The 21,625-nt window shown below is 36.7% G+C and overlaps 4 protein-coding genes and 1 pseudogene across 5 annotated transcripts; 4 read left to right on the top strand and 1 right to left on the bottom strand.

The window, feature by feature from the left end:
• Nucleotides 1–1,437: 1,437 nt before the first annotated feature.
• LOC18106091 (syntaxin-52) lies at nucleotides 1,438–4,091 on the bottom strand. Of its 2 annotated transcripts, none has more exons than XM_024587456.2 (6): nucleotides 3,932–4,091; nucleotides 3,467–3,744; nucleotides 2,453–2,658; nucleotides 2,260–2,360; nucleotides 2,091–2,135; nucleotides 1,438–1,894 (listed from the first exon to the last, which is right to left on the bottom strand). In XM_024587456.2, the coding sequence occupies exons 2-6, from the start codon at nucleotides 3,682–3,684 to the stop codon at nucleotides 1,769–1,771; spliced, it is 696 nt and encodes a 231-aa protein (XP_024443224.1). In that variant the 5' UTR covers nucleotides 3,685–3,744; nucleotides 3,932–4,091; the 3' UTR covers nucleotides 1,438–1,768. The 2 variants fall into 2 exon arrangements, with proteins under 2 accessions (XP_024443224.1, XP_006373681.2); XM_006373619.3 differs by having other exon boundaries at nucleotides 3,467–3,689; nucleotides 3,932–4,088.
• Nucleotides 3,956–6,749, top strand: LOC18106090 (receptor kinase-like protein Xa21; annotated as a pseudogene).
• Nucleotides 6,750–8,068: 1,319 nt separating this feature from the next.
• Nucleotides 8,069–9,049, top strand: LOC112324539 (probable LRR receptor-like serine/threonine-protein kinase At3g47570). The gene is made up of 3 exons (XM_052448130.1): nucleotides 8,069–8,546; nucleotides 8,627–8,960; nucleotides 9,046–9,049. Exons 1-3 carry the CDS (start codon nucleotides 8,069–8,071, stop codon nucleotides 9,047–9,049), a joined length of 816 nt encoding a protein of 271 aa, XP_052304090.1.
• Nucleotides 9,050–10,930: 1,881 nt separating this feature from the next.
• On the top strand, nucleotides 10,931–13,512 carry LOC7464060 (receptor kinase-like protein Xa21). The gene is made up of 3 exons (XM_024587655.2): nucleotides 10,931–11,020; nucleotides 11,144–12,925; nucleotides 13,022–13,512. Exons 2-3 carry the CDS (start codon nucleotides 11,149–11,151, stop codon nucleotides 13,381–13,383), a joined length of 2,139 nt encoding a protein of 712 aa, XP_024443423.1. The 5' UTR covers nucleotides 10,931–11,020; nucleotides 11,144–11,148; the 3' UTR covers nucleotides 13,384–13,512.
• A 5,951-nt stretch (nucleotides 13,513–19,463) lies between these two features.
• On the top strand, nucleotides 19,464–20,677 carry LOC7464059 (probable LRR receptor-like serine/threonine-protein kinase At3g47570). Its single transcript, XM_024587118.2, has 2 exons — nucleotides 19,464–20,094; nucleotides 20,160–20,677. Exons 1-2 carry the CDS (start codon nucleotides 19,917–19,919, stop codon nucleotides 20,423–20,425), a joined length of 444 nt encoding a protein of 147 aa, XP_024442886.2. The 5' UTR covers nucleotides 19,464–19,916; the 3' UTR covers nucleotides 20,426–20,677.
• The last annotated feature ends 948 nt before the right edge of the window (nucleotides 20,678–21,625 follow it).

Raw genomic sequence — 21,625 nt, 5'->3', positions numbered from 1 at the left:
ATTGCCTCTCCCCACTCTTGTTTTCTTAATTTCTTGTTTATCTTATGTTCTTCTCTCTCTCTCTCTGCACCACCATTATATTCTCAGCAAAACCCTAAACCACCCCAAATGACCATTTGTTTGTGGAGAGCAGCAATAAAGAGAGGAGAAAAAAGGTGCTGTCTTGACAGTTGCTTTGCCTTTCCTGGAATCTTCCTGCAAGACCAGGGAAAAAAAAAGGGGTTTCGGGTTTTGTGGGTAGCAGATTAAGTAAAACCCGTTTAATGACAGTGAAAAAAAAAAAATGACCGGGTCTCACCCGGGTTTGGCCGTGTGGACCGGGTTCCGGGTCGACCCGCCGGGTCGACCGGGTTTTCCCGGGCCAATTCCCGAGCGGGTTTTTGCCTCAACCCGGACCGGTTCCAGGCCCGGGTTGGCCGGGTCCCGGGTTGACCCGCCGGGCCGGTCCAGGTTTTAAAACACTGCTTAGAACGCAAGATTACAATTGCAACGCGAGCCCTTACTTGATGGGGCAAGGGTGTTGGTTTAGTTTGTCAAGCCCAACAATGTCTGATCTTTTTCTTTTTTAAAATAAATGTTTTTTTTAATTAATACCTTTTTATTTGTATTTTTTCAAAATAACTTTTAAATTTATATCTAAATTAATACACATTTTCTATTTTATTTTGTTTATTTAGTCTCTTTTAAATAATGATTATTTTTTAGTTATTTTGTATGTATTTAATTTCTTTAAAAGATTGTTTTAGTTCATCTATATTTTTTATGTTTTTTATATAAAATTTATTTTAAAAAATAGAAAATATTTATTTTTAAATAATATTTTTAATATGTAACTTTGCATAATATTTTTTTTGTCTTTTATTTTATTTAATCAATTTCATGTGTGTCTAATTTTATCATCATTTAATTAAATAAAAAATATTTTTTTGTGAATAAAATCTTCGAACACAACTGTGTCAAAGACCTAAGTTGGAGATCAAATATCTTGATCTATATTTACATCTTAATTTTTTAATTTTATTTATTATTAATAATTTTTTAATTAACACATATAGTATTTAATTTATTTAATTAGTTATATACATAAACTTTTTTTATTAAAAAAAATGTTAAAAAACAAATTTTGTTTTTTATGAATGAATTAATATAGTACATTACAAGGTATGTCGGTAAAAGGCTTGCGCAAACGTTGAAAAACTCCAAAAACGGGGAGTTTCTCGGCATTTGTCGATTTAGTGTGGGACCTATTTGGTTGGCCCCACCCTCAACTTTTGAAAACCAAAGGCTAACTTCTCACGCGGAGCCAAACGGTGCTAGGAGGTCATGAATCCCTTCTCAAAATCAATGAATTGGAATTACTTGGCAGAGGAGAGAACACATCTTCCCTTAACTATGATGGAGCACTGATTGCAGCTTTTGATTTGCAGTGCATTGTCCTTGTAATCAAGATATTCTTCTTTTGATTCATAACAACTGCTACAAAATGCAAAAATAGTGTTCATGATTCCAATAGCTTCTATATTTTTGATTTAATGTTTTTCAATATGTTAATATTAAAAATAAAAAAATATTTAAAAAATTATTTTAATACATTTTCAAATGACTTTCAACGCAAGACCGGACAAAATAAGTGACTTCCAGTGCAAATCTCCTAACATTTATGTCCAACAAACATGGTCCCTCAGCTGAGAAAGAGCAGGCTGGCAATTCCACAAAGCGCCAATGGCAGAAAAAGACATCACAATCTCGAGCGTGATATCCTCAAGAGTTACAAATGTTGAAACAGTTGCCATATCACAACAATTAGAATGACAACGGCAATGACCAACAAGATCCAGCAAGAGCGGCCGCCCTTGGTGCTTTTGTTCAGAAAAGCCAATTTCCTTTGAACCATCTGTTGCATAAACAGCATCAGCATCAATTGAAGGTTAAAATAATCCAGGCAACTTAAAAGGTTAAAATGCAGAAATTTCCCCACAAAAATGTCAAAAGATTAACTCTTTCACACAAGTAAACGCCCTAATCCCATATGTGTTCCACATTGTTTACAATCACTGAGAACAATTAAAATTAAAAACCAGGAATCAAACCTGTAGACGAGAATTTGTTACATCCACGTGCTCATCCAAGTCATCCTGAATTAAAGAGGGAAGGGACTATTGAGTTAAAGGTCTACAACAACTCCAGCATGTCAAAGGATTGTCAAAATGCAAGGAGATTATAAAATGGAAAAATGGGGGATAAATCAAAAACTCTGACCAGAAGCCTAGTGTGCAGGGAAAGTTCCTCGTTGACAGCCAAAGCAATGTGTTTCGTACTTATCACTGTCTCCTCCAATTTCTCAAGGCCTTGATCTTGTTCTGAATATTTTTATGTCAATTAAGCTACAAAACTTGAACTACATCTTTCTAAAATCAGAGAAAGCAAGAACATCTAAGTTACAATAACATGCCTTTCATAATTTGCCGTTGAAAGCCAACAAGACCATGGTTGTTCAAGCCAGTTGCTCTATTCATGATATCATCTGTCTTCTTATCAGGCCCAAGCAAGTTCTCTCTGTTAGCAGCACTGGACATATTGAGAATACTAGCCATCTGGTTAACTTTAGTACTCAGATTTTTCAGCATGTCTTGACGTCGATTCATCTCTTTCCCTGTTCTGTTCGTGACGGTATCAGAATCAAAGGTTTTCAACAAGGTTAGGGGTGAAAAACTACCGCTAATGCATTGTTTGGCATATCATATTTATCTATATCAATCCCTTCTAACTACCAATGAATTTCTCGTTCATTTGATTTCAGTAAAATATCTATAGAAACTACAAAGGTCAAAATATCAAAGAATTTCTCATATTAAAATACCATGCAATACTGAGCACTTACTTCAATATCTAATCCTCCTATGAAAAGGGTTTTTCATGCAACTCCGGAGGAACACCACAACCTCATATATAGCAGCCGAACTTCTACAATGCAAAAAGAAGAAAGAAACAAAGAATTTCCCGCCTCCCCTATATTTATGTCTTTCATTTGATATTGGTAAATTCCCATCGAAGATCCATTTGTTGATACTTTGTACTCTTCAGGTACAGATTACCAAACCATACAGTAGTATGGAAAGGGGTTTCTAGGAAACTCTAGAGGAAAGCCTCAACCACACAATCAAAATATGAAGCAAAAGAAAGAAAAAGAAACAAAGGGTCGCTGTACAATGTCGTCTAAACTAACACAAGCATTTCATTCATTCACCTCTGTTCCAGCTCCTTAAAATTAACATTAACATTGCGAAACTGGCCACACCATAAAATTCACCAGAAAGGATAAGCACAAACATAAAACAGGATTCAATAACCATAATAAAGAGCCATTAGGAAGTCTATTGCTACCAGACATTGCAGCATAACTCAATTTAAGGCCCCAAACAAGGAATTTACTAAACAGCAATTCACAAGAAAGAAAAACACTTACATTGGTTGCTTGCTAGGAAGTTCTGACAAAAGGGACTGCAAAATATCAAGTTTAGTTCTTAAAATAGTGATCTTTCTCCTACTTGCGGAAAGATGCCTTTGTGTTTCTGGTCCTGATGAAGGCAAAGAATTCTTCCCAGAAATCATACCATTAATTTCATCACCCAGTTTTGATGCTTCATTGAATTCTTGCATCCATGACGCCGATGGCGTTGACATTGCCCCTATAATAATAATAATAAAATAAATAAACTTTGCTGCTTTATTTGCCCTGCAATCCTACCAAAGTCAAAGAAAAGCTTATTCTCAAAAAAGGGTATTCATAACACAAAAAACTGTCGTAAAATTCTAGTTCAAGATTGAATTCTGAAACAGTCCGTGATTGGCATAATCAAACTACCCCGAATTGCTGGATCATAAAACCGAGACATAAGACCTGGGCTTCAAGGGAACAGAGAATGTTTACCTTAAATTGTATGTTTGATGGGTAATGGATGATGGAGAGAAGAGAGCCTTGGCTTCAGAGGAACAGAAAATTAACGTTGACGAAAAGCAGGCAGAGAGACGAGAAGGAAAGCTAGTTGTCTGGTTCCTAATCAATGAGTAATTAATGAACTAAGGGTGACACGTGTATGACGATTAACTTGTCGGATTTACTCAGGATTTTGTTTTTTTTTTAAAAAAAGCCTTGGAGAGTCCGTTTGTTCTTGGGTTGATAATGTTTTATAATTGCAGGTTTTATTGTCGTTGGTGGGTTAATTAAATTAAAGTTAAAGAAAAAACTATGGTAGAGTGCTTTCACTGTATATGAACTAGGTAATGCGAGTAAAAATGGATTACAATAATATTTTTATCCCTTTTTTTCCTGCTTCAATTATTAATTTTCTTTAATTTTGTTTTTTCACAATCTATTTTCTAAATATTAGATTTGATGTTTTTTTATTTGTTTTTTATTTGATTATCATGCTGTGTGACAAAGGTTCGAAGTTAAATTAATGCTTGATTTAAAAAAAATATGATTTTATTATTTGCAAAAACAAAATTAAAGATACCAAATTAAAAGTGAGGGAAAATGCAGCAATTTAACTCCAAGCAATGTTTATTCAGTGCTTTTCTAGAAAAATATGCCTTGATTTTTTTTTTTCAAATTCTATTTTGGTATCTTTAATTTGAATTATATATTTTGATTTAAAATTTTATTTTGTTGATATTTAAGTCCAAGAGTTTAAAAGATAAGAAAAAAAGAGTTGTTAAAAAAAAAGAAAAAAAAAGCATTAGTTGTCCACATTTCGATAATAAATAAACTTATTATTAATGTTAAATTCCATTAAGGGATCTTTTACTCTCTTTCTCATCGGAAAAAAAAATAGTGATTGATAAAGAAAATTTCATTTCAATTTGATTTTATATTTCAAATCAGTTTAAATGTGTTTTGAGTTTGAGAAATTAATTTATTGAGAATCTAAAGATTCTTTTACTTGAAGTCCTCGTGATCCAGGAAAATAATCTCAGTTTTCAGATTCCACCAAGTCTATGCAAATGCGAAAAGCTTCAGGAAATATCAATGACAGACAACAATTTTACTGGAAACTTACCAGGAGACATTGGAAACTTATCGATGCTTATCGACTTATCTAGTGGTCGCAATATGTTATCAGGGCCAATGCCACGCTCTCTTGCTAATTTATCCAGGTTCAATTCCTTATGATATATGTCTTGCAAGGAACTTGGCTAAATTAGCTTTGTATAGAAATAATTTGTCTGGAGAGATACCAAACTGCAAAGGGAAACTTACTTCTTTAAGACGCATTTATCTTAATTCCAACGGATTGAGTTCTACCATCCCCTTGACATTATGGAGGTTGGAGGATCTAGTGGTTTTGAATCTGAGTTCAAATTCTCTGAAGGGATCACTTCCATTGCAAGTTGGAGGAATGAAGGCCGCAACTGCTATTTATTTGTCAAGGAATCAATTGTCTGGTGATATTCCAAGAACAGTAGGTTCACTCCAAAACTAGATAAATATCTCGCTTTCTAGGAACAGTTTTCAAGGGTCCATTCCAGAAGGATTCGGTGATGTGGTAAGCCTGGAATTCTTAGATTTGTCTCAAAATAACTTGTCTGGTATGATCCCCAAGTCATTAGAGAAACTTAGATATTTGAAGTACTTGAATGTGTCTTTCAATGGATTACAAGGAGAAATTCCAAGTGGAGGACCTTGCAAACTTCACTGCTCAGTCTTTTATGAGAAATAAGGCTCTTTGTGGCCCTTCCCAGCTGCAAGTACCACCGTGCCACAGTAAATCTCATAGGTCTTCAAAGACTAAATCCAGAATTCTTAGGTTCGGTTTACCAGCCGTTGGTTCTCTACTGCTTGTGTTGGCTGTCATTGGTCTTGTTTTAGAATGTCGACGAAGGCATAGAAAAAGTCCAATTGCAGAAGCCTTGCCATTGACTACAGCAATCCAGAGAAGAGTTTCTTACCTAGAACTGCGGCGTGCAACAAATGAATTTCAAGAGAGTAATCTGCTAGGTGTTGGAAGTTTTGGCTCTGTATATCAAGGGATGCTTCCTGATGGGCTAAATGTTGCTGTGAAAACTTTTAATCTGCAGTTGCAAGGAGGATTCAAAAGTCTTGATGCAGAGTGCGAGATCATGCGCAACATTAGACACCGCAACCTTGTGAAGATTATATCTGCAGTTGCTCTAATATTGACTTCAAAGCCCTAGTCCTGGAGTACATACCTAAAGGAAGCTTGGAAAAATGGCTATACTCTTACAACTATTGCTTAGAAATCATTCAAAGAGTGAGCATAATGATTGATGTTGCATCTGCATTAGAGTATCTTCATCAGGTCATTCAACTCCGGTGGTGCATTGTGATTTGAACCCGAGCAATGTGTTGCTACATGAAGACATGGTTGCGTACGTATGTGATTTCGGCATTGCAAAACTCTTAGGTGGAAGTGAGTCCATTGTACAAACCAAGACCCTTTCCTCAATAGGGTACATGGCGCCAGGTGATGTTTATTCTTCCTAATGTAGATTATGTATTCCTTGGTTTTTCTTAAATATTTGGTAAATCACATCCTTTAATATTTTAATTATCACGCTCAGAATATGGACTGGACGGACTTGCCACAAAGATTGATGTCTACAGTTTTGGGATCATGTTGATGGAAATAATCACGCGAAAGAAGCCCACCGATGAAATGTTCGAGGGAGAAATGAGCTTGAAGAGATTGGTCAAAGAATCTTTGCCTGGTTCAGTGGCAATATGCTGAATAGAGGAGATGACTACTCAAACAAGGAGCATTGTGTGACATCTATAATGGAATTGGCTCTGCAATGTTCTAATGAGTCACCCGAAGGAAGGATCAACATGATTGAAATCCTAGCAAGGTTTAAAAAGATCAAGGAGCAATTCTTAATATATCTCTCCCCTCTACTTTCTCTTCTCTGCCTAATAAAGAAAAATGCTTTGAGGTTTCTAATTTCTCACCTCCATTTTCCTTTCTCCTGTTTTCCACCTGACGAGCCTGGTCTTTGTTAGGTGTCATAAGAGAATTGATAGGTCTCCTCCCACATAGGTTGGTGGGCGTCTAAGTTGAGCTGTTGAACACGACTTGAATTTTGACCTCGTGGAAGCCTCAAAACAAGGTCAAGGGATCTTTAAGAAACTTTTATTTTGGTTCACATAGGTCAAATCTTATCTTTTTTGTAAGAAGGATGTCCGTTTTGTTCATTCCGTTTGGAATAGCCGGCATATTTTATTTCAGTTTAAAAAATAAAATAAACCAAAAAAAGATTTTATTCTGTTTAGAATTCAGCTCATTCTCTGTTAAAATTCCGGTGGGAATGTTCCGGTTTTATTCTATTCCAGTTAAATGGTGTTTTTTTTTTTAAAAAAATAATATCTAATTTTACAGTATTAATCATATCTTTTAATCTGACTATTAGATTGGACAGAGATTTTATAAGGGGCTTCCTGACATATTGATATATCTCAGGTTTAAATTTTAGAACAATCAGATATTAGGAAAGCCTTATAAGATTGCTAATGATATTCTCAAAATTTTGTTCAGAAAAGTCATTTTAGTGTGTCCTTTTTAGATTAATTTTTTCTCAATTTTATTATTAAAAAATGAATTTATTAGAAATTGAGCTTCATAATTTGTTTTATTTAGAGTTATTATAATGGATTTAACATTCTCATGGATTTTAAATTAAAAAAGATCGTCCAATTATATAATATTGAAACATTATCCTGAGATATTTAACATACTCATGTGAAATTATCTAATCAACTATCATTTAGGACATAATTATATAGTTAAGGACTTCGCAAATAGTATGGTCCAACTATATTTAGACGGGAATTACAATCTTGGTGGTTCCTTCATGTTATTTAATTTTGACTTTTTTGAGAAGGTCTTTCACGGCATTCTGACTCTCCACGTTTATGGAAGCATCTGTCCATATGGAAGTCATGATCATTAATTCAAGGAAAACAGGATTTGTGATCTTGCTCGCCATTCAAAATCAGCTTATAAAGCTTTTTCTTAGTCTTCATTTTTATTATTATGTTCTCACAAAATAAGTCATGGGGAGAGTTTGGATCACTATTCTTGTTTCGATGCTGCTAATGTCTCTGCCGAAGAAATGCATTAGCATACCCACAAGTAACTTCACTGATCAATCTGCTCTTCTTGCCTTCAAGGATCACATTACTTTTGATCCTCAAAACATGCTAACTCACAGCTGGTCCTCCAAAACCTCCTTCTGTAACTGGATGGGAGTCTCTTGCAGTCTTCGCAGGCAAAGAGTCACAGCGCTGGATCTCTCTAGCATGGGCCTCCTAGGGACCATTCCTCCACAACTTGGAAACCTGTCCTTTCTTCAATATCTGATTCTTTACAACAATAGTTTCCATGGAGATCTACCCAGCGAGATAGGTAATTTACGCCGATTGCAAGTAATGGATATAGGTTCCAATAAGTTATCATTAGTGATAGTACCCGAAAGTTTTGGGAATTTGCACAGACTTGAAGAATTAAGATTCGATGGAAATAATCTCACAGGTACCAAATGATCACCTTTTATGAACTTTAATTTCTTAACATGTGAAGGGTTTTTTTTACCATGCATGGATATGTTTCAGGTACAATCCCATCCACAATCTTCAACATCTCTTCCTTGAAAGTCCTTGATCTCATGTTTAACGGCCTATTTGGAAGTCTTCCGAAGAACATGTGCGACCATCTTCCTAGACTAGAAATGCTTTTGCTTTCCTCTAATCAACTCAGTGGCCAAATCCCATCTGATTTATTCAAATGTAGAGAGCTACAATTATTATGGTTGCCTTATAATAACTTCACTGGAGTTATTCCAGAAGAACTTGGATTCCTCCCTATGCTTGAGGTTCTAAATCTTGGTGTCAATATGTTGTCAGGTTTGCAGTCTCTCGTTCCTATATGTGCACAGAGACACATACTGTCTTTGATGCATTTTTGTAACATATTTTACTAACCTATTCATTGATTATCATCTTTTTTACTAATATCCTAAGCTATTGTGCAGGTGATTTGCCTCGATCGATCTTCAACATGACTTCTTTAAGAACCATGCAAATTTGTTGCAATAACCTGTCAGGTAATGCTTGTTTTTCACAGTTATAAATATATAAGATTTGTGAGTAATGATGTTAAAGTTTATAATAACATTAAAATATACAAAACATTAAAAAAAAATTCAATGAAAGTCTAGAGTGTATATAATTTTTTTAATATATAAACATGCAAAAAAAAAAAAACTTGTGTTGGACATATTTTCAATATGGATATAATAATAAAAAAATACTAGTAGTATATTAAGTATTTATTCAAAATTATAATTGATATAAAATCAAAGTTTTAGCAGTATACTAATAATAGTAATAACTATATATGTTTAAATTGAAATAAAAAAAGGATATGTACTTGTTGAAATATTTTAAAGTAATAAAACTTTTATTGTTGTCAATGATAATTTTTTTATCCTTAAAATTTTATTACTTATCACTTGTGTAACTAAGATATTTGCAATATATCTTTCAAGATTTCAACAATACTATATTGGTTTAGATGTACTTCTAAATAAGGTATTTGAACAAAAAATTATATAACTCAAATATCTCTTAACAAAATAGACGTTAGCTCTAGATTTTGAAGAAAAAACAAAGCATAAAAAGAAAAAAAAACTAAAATATGAAATGATGAAAAGTGTATAAAAATTAAAAAACATTCTAGGAACTCTTCATTCACTCTCTCTTTTTATAGTGGATTTTGAAAGTTAAAAAGTTGATAAATTTATTATGATAATAATTAGAATTAATTTTTATATTATCAACTTTTAATTAATCATTTTAAATCAATAATTAAATCTATATTTTTTAAAGATCAAAGCTCACTTTGCCTGAAACATCTTCTCTCTAAAAACTTGAATGCTATTTAGATTTAGTTTTAACTTTTTAACCACTCACTTTATAAACACTTGAAAGTTTTGTTTATTTTCAATGTAGAATATAGTTTTTTAAATGATTTCGAGCTTCATCACAATTTCTCATTTATTTATTTGTTTTTTAATTCATGTTAATATTGTATGTTAAAAAATATATATTAAAGATTAAATTTAAATAAAATTTTAACTCTAAAAATAAATGTATCTTACTTTTAATTTAACTTCAAATATACCCATTAACGATGTTATTCAAACAATGCTTTCTTTCTTCTTTCTTCGCACCTTGAACACAGTCGTTTATAGTTTGAGATGCTTCTAGAGAAAGCAGAGCACTAGTCGTATAAGTGCATAAAGAAACCCTGTCATTAAATCCCTAATCGAAATGGTCAGATTTTGTAACATTATTTTCCTGTGGAAAGCCTACAGTATCGCACAGAATTTATACGTTCTTGGTTTCTCTCTGTTTAGTTTTTTAATTTTCCTTATTTGCAACATCTACCAAACTATATTCATTCGGAAACAGGATTCTTGAGCTTGTATTACATAAGAATGCTGGATCAAAGAAGTCCCAGTTTACTTGTTCAGATAAAACAAAAAGCCATTATCTTTTGCCTTGTTCTAATTCTAAGTGTCAAATTAGATTGGTTTGATTATTGTTCCTATTAAACCGAACCTGATAAGAAGAAAATAAACACCAAGAAAGACAGAAATTTTGACCAAAAAGGGTCATACATAGAAGTAGAATCCTAATTTATATTTTATTGCTTTATATTTTTCTCTTATGTAGTCTTCTTTAAAATGTTTATAATTTCTTAAATATACAAGAAACCAACTTTATCAAATATATATGTTATCAAGAAACCAATTTCTTAAATATAATTTCTCAAGTGTATCCAACTTAATATAAACTAGAATATTAATGTCCTACACATTATCATCATCGAAAGATTATGCGCCTCACTTTTTTTTTTTTTTTTGGCAGGATCAATACCTCAAGAAAACAGCATTGATCTTCCTAACTTGGAGGAACTGCAATTAAATCTAAATGGTATAACAGGTCGGATCGTTACCCATCTCTCTCTCTTTCTCACACACACACACACACACTCTCTTTCAGTTTTCAGTTTATTTCATCAATTCATACCGATTGGCTTATATGTTGGTGATAATATGTTATCAGGGTCAATGCCACGCTTTCTTGGGAATATGTCCAGGTTGGAGATACTTGATTTGTCATATAACAAGATGACTGGAAATGTTCTACAAGAATTTGGAAATTTGAGAGCGCTGCAAGTCCTCAGTTTGCAATCCAATTCCTTTACTAATCACCCTTCCAGTCAGACACTCAACTTCATCACCTCTTTGACAAATTCTAGGCAGTTGAAAGAATTGCATATTGGGGACAACCCTTTAGATGGCATGTTGCCCAATTCCGTAGGGAATTTATCCAGCTTTCTAACAAAATTTTATGTATACGCCAGCAAGCTCAAAGGCAATATTCCAGGTGAGATTGGCAACTTGAGCAACCTAATTGTCTTAAGTTTGGAAGAGAATAGTCTGATGGGACCTATTCCTACAACAGTGGGAGGGCTAAGGAAGATTCAAGTACTATATCTTCATAAAAACAATCTTAATGGTTCCATTCCATCTGATATATGTCTTGCAAGGAGGTTGGTTGACATAACATTAAACAATAACGTATTGTCTGGAGAGATACCTTCCTGCATAGGGAATCTCACGTCTCTAAGAAACCTTTATCTTCACTTCAATATATTAAGTTCTACCATACCTATGGCTCTGTGGAGCCTAAAGGATCTCTTGATTTTGAATCTGCATTCAAATTTTCTATATGGATCTCTTCCTTCGCAAGTTGGAGAAATGGAAGCTGCAATAGGAATTCGTTTGTCAAGCAACCAGTTGTCAGGTAATATTCCGAGTACAATAGGTTCACTCCAGAACTTGATAAGATTTTCATTATCCAAAAACAGCTTTCAAGGGTCCATTCCAGAAGCATTCGGTGGTTTGGTAAGCCTGGAACTCTTAGATCTATCACAAAATAACTTGTCTGGTGAGATTCCCAAATCACTAGAGGCACTTAGATATTTGGAGTTTTTCAGTGTGTCTTTTAATGGACTACAAGGAGAAATTCCAAGAGGAGGACCGTTCGCAAATTTTACTGCTCGTTCTTTTATTATGAACAAGGGTCTATGCGGTCCATCTCGGCTGCAAGTCCCACCTTGCAGCATTGAATCTCGTAAAGATTCAAAGACTAAATCCAGACTTCTAAGGTTCAGTTTACCAACTGTTGCATCTATACTGCTTGTGGTGGCTTTCATTTTTCTTGTCATGGGATGTCGACGAAGATACAGAAAAGATCCAATCCCAGAAGCCTTGCCAGTGACAGCTATCCAGAGAAGAATTTCTTACCTAGAACTTCTGCATGCAACGAATGAATTTCATGAGAGTAATCTACTTGGCATAGGGAGTTTTGGCTCTGTCTATCAAGGGAGGCTTCGAGATGGGCTAAATGTAGCTGTCAAGATTTTTAATCTGCAATTGCAAAGAGCATTCAGAAGTTTTGACACAGAGTGCGAAATCATGCGCAACATTAGACACCGCAACCTTGTAAAGATTATCTGCAGTTGCTCTAATCTTGACTTCAAAGCCTTAGTCCTGGAGTACATGCCTAAAGGAAGCTTGGAGAAATGGTTATACTCCCACAACTATTGCTTGGACATCATTCAAAGAGTGAACATAATGATCGATGTTGCATCAGCATTAGAGTATCTCCATCACGGTTATCCATCTCCTGTGGTGCATTGTGATTTGAAACCGAGCAATGTGTTACTAGATGAAGACATGGTCGCGCATGTATGTGATTTTGGTATTGCAAAACTCTTAGGTGAAAATGAGTCTTTCGCACAAACCAGGACCCTTGCCACAATAGGGTATATGGCACCAGGTAATGTGTACTCTCCCTAAAACAGAATATGTTCATTGCTTTAGCTTAAATATTCGGGAAATCACATCCTCGCTGTAACATTCTTGTCAACTGCAGAATATGGATTGGACGGACTCGTGTCCACGAAGATTGATGTCTATAGCTTTGGAATCATGTTAATGGAGATGCTGACGCGAAAAAGGCCTACCGATGAAATGTTCGAGGGAGAAATGAGCTTGAAGAGATTGGTCAAAGAATCGTTGCCTGATTCAGTAATAGACATTGTGGATAGCAACATGCTGAATAGAGGAGATGGCTACTCCGTAAAGAAGGAGCACTGTGTGACATCTATAATGGAGTTGGCACTGCAATGTGTCAACGAATCACCTGGAGAGAGGATGGCCATGGTTGAAATCTTGGCAAGGCTTAAAAACATCAAGGCGGAATTCTTGAGAGATTCTGAGAGGCGAAGGCCATAACATACATCAACTTGTTCTAGTTTATTGCTGTCCAATTTTCCTGTGTGAATTAAATTTGATGGTCAATACCATCAATTTTGTCTCTTTATCATTAGAGTTTATCATTGGAGGAGGCCTTAATTTTTATTTTTTTTAGTTAATTGAATCTCAATTCAATCAAGTTTTTCATCACTAAGATTATCCAACATTGATCCAGTCTTAAAATAGAATGTTCACATATGAATTGTTATTATAATTATACAAGGTAAAATTTCTTTCATACAACTTCTACTTTAATTCATTTTCATGTAGAAAACAAGCACGTGTTCCTAAATCAAGCTCTCAGGGGACCATAATGGGCTTTAATAGGCCATATTTATAACTTTGAGGCCTTTTTTCTGCAATCCCTAAGGCCGAAAGCAGAAACAAGAGTTCATATGTGTTGGGATATTTCCAGAACTCAATCACACACAATTTACGTGGTTCGGCAACTTGCCTACTCCACGGAGCTACTGGTTTGTATTAATGAAGCTTACAAACAATACAAACAAAGGAGGAGGAGATAAAACTCTCTCAACTCAACTCTACTCTCTCAAGCTCTCTCTATTCTTCTCTGTTCTCTCTTCTCACTGTGTTTCTCACGCTGCTCTCTATGTTCTTCATACACACACAGCTATACATATACAATTGATGATTGAAGGGGCATGATTGATGCCCACCGTTGCCTCCACTTTGTGTCCTCCACCATGTGCCAAGTGGGAGATTAGGTATTCCCACTTGCATATGGTGGGACATTGTTTGTCTCCACTAACTAACAATCTCCCACTTGGAGACAAACAATGAAATCATCATTTATCCTTGAAGACCAACTGAAGTTTTACACAACTTCAGTTTATCAAGTGTAACTCCTTTGGTTAACATGTCAGCTGGATTCTTGCTTCCACAGACCTTTTCTAGCATCAGTTGTTCATCGTCTAGCAATTGTCGGATGAAGTGATATTTGATCTGAATATGCTTCGTCCTGGAGTGAAATGCTGGATTCTTGGCAAGGAAGATTGCACTTTGACTGTCGCTATACAAAGTACCTTTTCCATTCAACTTGCCCAATTCCTTCAGGAAACTCTGCAACCATACTATCTCTTTTGCAGATTCTGAGACTGCAACATATTCAGCTTCTGTTGTTGAAAGAGCAACGATCTTTTGCAAGGTAGAACTCCAGGAAACAGCAGTACCTCCTAGAGTATAAACATATCCTGTAGTGCTCTTTCTGCTATCAACATCTCCTGCTAGATCAGCATCTACAAAACCTTCAAGTTTCAAACCACCAGCTGTGAAACTGAGACAAGTTTTCGAGGAACCTTTTAAGTATCTCATGATCCATTTGACCGCCTCCCAATGCTGCTTTCCAGGATTGCTCATATATCGGCTTACAACTCCCACTGCATGGGCAATGTCTGGTCTGGTACAGACCATAGCATACATCAAAGAGCCGATAGCTGAGGCGTATGGAATCTTATCCATGTATCCACATTCTTGCTCAGTTTTTGGTGACTGATCTTTGCTGAGCTTGAAATGATTCCCCAGTGGTGTACTTACTGGTTTAGTATTATCCATACTAAACCTGCTGAGAACCTTCTTGACATACTCTGTTTGTGAAAGCTTTAGTACGCCTTTGTCTTTATCTCTGAAGATTCTCATGCCAAGTATTTGTTTAGCAGCTCCCAGATCCTTCATTTCAAACTGTTTTGACAACTGCTGTTTCAGCTTATCAATCTCCTCAATGCTGGATCCTGCAATCAACATATCATCTACATATAATAGTAGAATGATGTAGGAGTTGTCAAAATGTTTGACATAGCAACAATGATCAGCTTGGCATCTTGTATACCCGGAACTGCACATGAAGTTGTCAAACTTCTTGTACCACTGTCTTGGAGCTTGCTTCAAACCGTATAGGCTTTTCTGTAGCTTGCAGACTTGATTCTCCTTTCCTTGCATTGCAAACCCCTCTGGCTGTTGCATGTAAATATCTTCCTCCAAGTCACCATGAAGGAATGCTGTTTTTACATCTAACTGTTCAAGATGTAAATTTTCTGCAGCTACTATCCCCAGAACAACTCTGATTGTTGTGAGCTTCACAACTGGAGAAAATATCTCAGAGTAGTCAATGCCTTTCTTTTGTTGAAACCCTTTGACAACAAGTCTTGCCTTGAACCGTTTACTTCCGTCATGCTCAGTCTTCACTCTGTAAACCCACTTGTTTTGTAAAGCCTTCTTTCCTTCAGGCAGTGTGGTTAGCTCCCAAGTCTTGTTCTTCAGCAACGAACTCATCTCATCCTTCATGGCTAACTCCCACTTGCTTGAGTTTCCATCTTGTAAGGATTCTTCATAAGTTAGCGGTTCACCACCATCTGTCAACAAAATGTAATTCAGTAAAAGTGTGAACCGTTGCGGGGGCTTTATCGTCCTCGAAGACCTGCGAACAGCTGGTTCAATTTGCTCCGCTTCTTCTTGTGTAGTAGTGGGTACAGATATGCTTGAGTCTTCTTGTAAAGGCTCTTGATTGTTGTTCTGCTCAGTAACATCGGGAAGGCCTTCTAATCTTATGAATTCAGATCCTTGTGGACTTGTATCTGAATCAGCCTTATCTGTTTCTGCACTTGATCTGGCTTTGTACAGAACTTTCTTATTGAAGATCACGTTCCTGCTTCTGATAATCTTTCTATTCTGATCATCCCAGAACCGATATCCAAATTCTTCATCTCCATAGCCGATGAAGAAACATTTCTTGGATTTGGCATCCAACTTGTTGCGAGCATCAGAATCTATATGAACATAGGAAACACACCCAAAGACCTTTAAATGAGAGAGTTGTACCTCTTTTCCTCTCCATACTTCCTCGGGCAGTCTGAACTCCAAAGGAACTGATGGTCCACGGTTGATCAAGTAAACTGCGGTATGAACTGCCTCGGCCCAGAATGTTTGAGGTAACCCTGAATGCAACCTCATGCTTCTAGCTCGTTCATTGATGGTCCTGTTCATCCGTTCAGCAACGCCATTCTGTTGCGGTGTGCCTGGAACGGTCTTTTCCATTCTGATACCATTAACAGCACAATACTCTTTGAAACCTCCATCAATGTATTCTCCTCCGTTATCGGATCTCAAGCATTTCAACTTCAGACCTGATTCAGTCTCAACCATAGCCTTCCACTTCTTGAATGTTTCAAACACATCAGATTTATTTTTCAGAAAGTAAACCCATACCTTCCTGCTGAAATCATCAATGAAAGTCACGTAATACCGAGAACCTCCAAGAGATGCTACTGGAGACGGTCCCCATAAATCTGTGTGTACCAGCTCTAGCTTTCTTGGTCTTAAGGTCCTGCCAACCTTCAAGAAACTGAGCTTTTTCTGTTTTCCAAGAACACAGCTTTCACAAATGTCTAGATCGACATTTTTTAATTCTGCCAGCTTTCCCTTCGACTGAAGTATCTTCATCCCCTTTTGACTCATATGGCCGAGTCTACAGTGCCATAGATGTGCTTGATTTTCTGCTTCAGTAGAGGCAATAATGTCTGCAAATCTTGTGGTCATATACAGGGTGCCGGTTTTCTTTCCACGAGCCAAAACCATTGCTCCCTTTGATACCTTCCACATACCTCCAGAAAAAAGGATTGAATGACCACTATCATCAAGTTGTCCGACCGAGATCAGCTTCTTCTTTAGATCAGGAACATGCCTTACATTTTGCAAGTTCCATATAGATCCATTCATTGTCTTGATTTGTACATCTCCTAAACCCACAATATCCAATGGTTGTCCATCGGCCAGATAGACTACACCGTGATCTCCAGCAATATAGTTTTGCATCATTTCATGGTGTGGTGTACAGTGAAATGAAGCACCAGAATCAAGAACCCAATCATCAACAGGACTATGCACAGCAAGAATCAAAGCATCTTGCACCTCATTTGTGGTAGCGTTTGCAGAGTCAGCTTCAGGTTTTTTCGGTTTTGTGCAATTCCTCATGAAATGACCAGGTTTGCCACAATTCCAACATTCAACCTGCTTTCTGGGTCCAAACTTGCTTTTACTTCTATATCTTGATTTTGATCTGCCTCTGGATAAGCCTCTATCATGTCTCCTCCCTCGAGTGTTGATGTTGAGAGCTGATCCTGAGCTTGAACTTTCACCCGAGTCTTTCCTTCGCACTTCTTCAGCCAAAATCAAGTCTCGAATGTCATCATACTTCAGTTTGGATTTTCCAGCTGAATTGCTCACGGCTGTCCTCATGCCTTCCCAACTGCTTGGAAGTGAAGCTAGCAAAATGAGTGCACGAATCTCATCATCAAACTCAATCTCAACAGATGATAATTGATTTGTGATGGTATTAAAGTTATTGAGGTGTTGTGTCACAGAAGTGTTTTCGACCATCTTCAAGTTGAACAACTTTTTCATCAGGTGCACTTTATTATTTGCTGATGGCTTCTCATACATCCCAGACAAGGCTTCCATCAATCTTGCAGTGGATCTTTCTTTCGTAACATTGTGAGCAACTCTTCTTGATAAGGATAACCGGACAATGCCCAGAACTTGTCTATCAAGAAGTAGCCAATCTTCTTCTTGTATATTTTCTGGTTTGCTCCCCAACAAGGGAAGATGAAGTTTCTTCCCATATAGATAATCCTCAATTTGCATTTTCCAGTATCCAAAATCTGTCCCGTCAAATTTTTCAATTCCAGCTGCTTTTATTTCATCTGCCATTTTTACTACTTCTTCGATTCGAATTTCCCAAATCTGACCTTACAGATGTGTCCGGAACAGCCGAAAACCTTGGAAATGACACTGAGATCACCCCAATCGGACTTCGGATGGCTCAGCTTTTAGCAATCAAAGTTTTGGATTAACGGACGGTGCAGATGCAGCCGCGTGTCAACCAGAGTATCGCCTGCGTCGCACCGGATCAAAACCTCAGTAGCGGTTCTGATGAAACCACGTGTCAGCAGATTAGGTCCTGCGTCACACCGTATCAAAACTCCGTAACGGTTATGATGAAGCCACGTGTCAGCAGATGATGGCCTGAGTCACACTGGATCAATACTCAATAGTGGTCCTGATTTAACCACGTGTCAACTGATTAGATCCTGCGTCGTACTGGATCAAAAACCCCTCAACGGTTATGATGTAGCCACGTGTCAGAATATCAGCTTCTGCGACATCGGAACAAAACTCATAGGTGACGTGGCAGGTGACGTGGCAGGTGACGCGGACGTTGACCGTACGGATGTGATGATGTGGCGGGTCAGCCCGACCCGTTTTGCAGAATCCGGGCGAAGATGGAGCGTGGCGCGCGTACGGCGCGTTGGTGCGCGTGGGCAGTCTGGACGTCGGCGCGTGTGGGCGCGTGCGGGCATGCAGGACGTCGGTTCTTCGCCGGGTTTTCAACAGTGGATTCTTCTGGTTGTCCTCTACACGATGGTATGTTCAAAAAACACGTTTGGAGAACTTTGATTTTTGAGTTTGGATCAAACACCCTCTTTGTCAAGAACAAGCTCTGATACCAGTTGTTGGGATATTTCCAGAACTCAATCACACACAATTTACGTGGTTCGGCAACTTGCCTACTCCACGGAGCTACTGGTTTGTATTAATGAAGCTTACAAACAATACAAACAAAGGAGGAGGAGATAAAACTCTCTCAACTCAACTCTACTCTCTCAAGCTCTCTCTATTCTTCTCTGTTCTCTCTTCTCACTGTGTTTCTCACGCTGCTCTCTATGTTCTTCATACACACACAGCTATACATATACAATTGATGATTGAAGGGGCATGATTGATGCCCACCGTTGCCTCCACTTTGTGTCCTCCACCATGTGCCAAGTGGGAGATTAGGTATTCCCACTTGCATATGGTGGGACATTGTTTGTCTCCACTAACTAACAATATGAACCTAAGAACTTTCTATTAAATGACTTGATTCAGGGCCAGTTATTCTGTGTGATTCTGTACTAAATTCTTAAAACTACAGTGATGAGCTGTGTCTAAAGATTTGACATGCAATCTGCAAATGCCAATAAGATAGTTTGAAAGGACAAACACGCATGAGCCGATAACCTTTTGATCTAGGTATTTAATTAGTTCAAATCATACTGATCAAAAAGGCACTTCAATATAAAGTGTGAAGGCCACCGGAAACTATTTTTTAGGTCAAAATCCTCCTTTAAGTCTTTTTTTGTGATCTAAATCTCCAAAATCGCCTCAATTGTTTCTATTTCAAAATTTTAGCTTTTCTAATTATCTTTTCCTTTTATTTTAGTATTAATTTCAGATTCTATGCTATTTCTATTTTCTATTAGGACAAGCTATTTAAATTCTTGTTCTGGGAATTGGAACTCGATTATCAATTTTAAAAATATTCATACTTGTGGATTTTCCGTTCAGTTTATTACCGTGTTGGCTTTTGTGAGTGATATATATCTTTTCAGTTCCACAACCCGTGCCATTGACAGCAATCCAGAGAAGAATTTCAAACTTTGAACTTCTGCGTTCAACAAATGAATTTCATGAGAGTAATCTGCTGGGCGTTGGAAGTTATGGCTCTGTGTATCAATGTGTTACTAGATGAGGACATGGTTGCGCACGGATGTGATTTCGGCATAGCAAAACTCTTAGGTGAAAGCGAATCCATTGCACAAACCAAGACCCTTGCCACGATAGGGTATATGGCACCAGGTGATGCTTGTTCTTCCAAATATTTGATAAATCACATCCTATGACATTCTAAATATCTTGTGCAGAATATGGACTGGATGGTCTTGTGTCCACCAAGATTGATGTCTACAGCTTTGGGATCATGTTGATGGAAATATTCACGCGAAAAAAGCCTGCTGATGAAATGTTTGAGGGAGAAATGAGCCTAAAGAGATTGGTGAAAGAATCCTTGCCTGATTCTGTAATTGACATTGTAGATAGCAACATGCAGAATAGAAGAGATGGATATTCAGTAAATAAGGAGCACTGTGTCACATCTATAATGGAAGTTGGCTTTGCAATGTACTTATGAATCACCTGAAGAAAGGATCAACACACTCGATATCCTGGCAAGGCTTCAGAAGATCAAAGTGGAGTTCTTGAGAGAACCTGAGAGACGATTGACATAAGAAACATTAACTCCTAGTACCTTCCAGTACCTCACTGCCCCTTCCATTTTCCGGCTGTGTAAGTTATATTTTCTTGTCAATAATCTAAACTTTAACCGTTGCATGACCATTTGAAGAGGCGTTAATCCCAACTTTATTTCAAAAATATTGCTATCGGAGCTCCTGTCAAGACCCTCTAACCTAGAATGGATTAACCTGAATTTACTAGAGTTAACTCAAGTTTTGAATTAAAAAAAGAAAACGCTATAAGCGACATAAGATTCTTATGGTCAATGAATCATTGCCTGATTCAGTAACTGAAATTGTGGATAGCAACCAGATGAATCGAAGAGATGGCTATTCAGCAAATAAGGAGCAATGTGCCACATCAATAATGTAGTGGGCTCTGCAATTTTCAAATGAATCACCGGAAGAAAGGATCGACATGGTTGAAATCCTGGCTAGACTTTACGAAGATTGAATTCATGAGAAACACCGAGAAATTAATGGAGACCGTAAGATATATCAACTAGCAGTACTTACACTGCTTTTCTTTTTTTTTCTTTTTTTTTAATTAATATAGGTGATCGGGTCATCTTGCATGCACCTTGACTAATCCCACAAGCCTTGAAGTTAACGATCATGTAAGTCTCCAGTGGCTCTGAAGGGACTCGAACTCGTGACTATTGAAAAACAAACTCAAGATTTGATCAGTTGAACTACCTTTTAGGATCACATTGCTTTTCTTTTTTGTATTTGTGTGCGCGCAAGTCAAATTTGCTTCTCAATAATCTGAACTTTGTGGCTTTATCATATGAAGAGACCTTAAGTCAATCAATTTTTTTAACTACTATTTTTGTATTTTAAAAGTGTTTTTAAAAAAAATGAATTTTTTTTTATATTTTTTTTTGTTTCAAATTAATATTTTTTTGGTGTTTTCAAATCATTTTGATGCGCTGATATCAAAATTAATTTTTTAAAAATAAAAAAATATTATTTTAATGCATTTTCGAATGAAAAACACTTTGAAAAACAACCGGAACCACACTTTCAAACACCCCCGAAAGAGTTGCATTATCTAATATTGATTAGATTGGGATAAAATTGATAAAATCAAAATGTTT

Source organism: Populus trichocarpa, chromosome 16, assembly GCF_000002775.5.
Source record: "Populus trichocarpa isolate Nisqually-1 chromosome 16, P.trichocarpa_v4.1, whole genome shotgun sequence".
Taxonomy (NCBI): Eukaryota; Viridiplantae; Streptophyta; class Magnoliopsida; order Malpighiales; family Salicaceae; genus Populus; species Populus trichocarpa.
The sequence above is the reverse complement of the archived record's forward strand: the minus strand, read 5'-3'. Positions and strand labels throughout refer to the sequence as shown.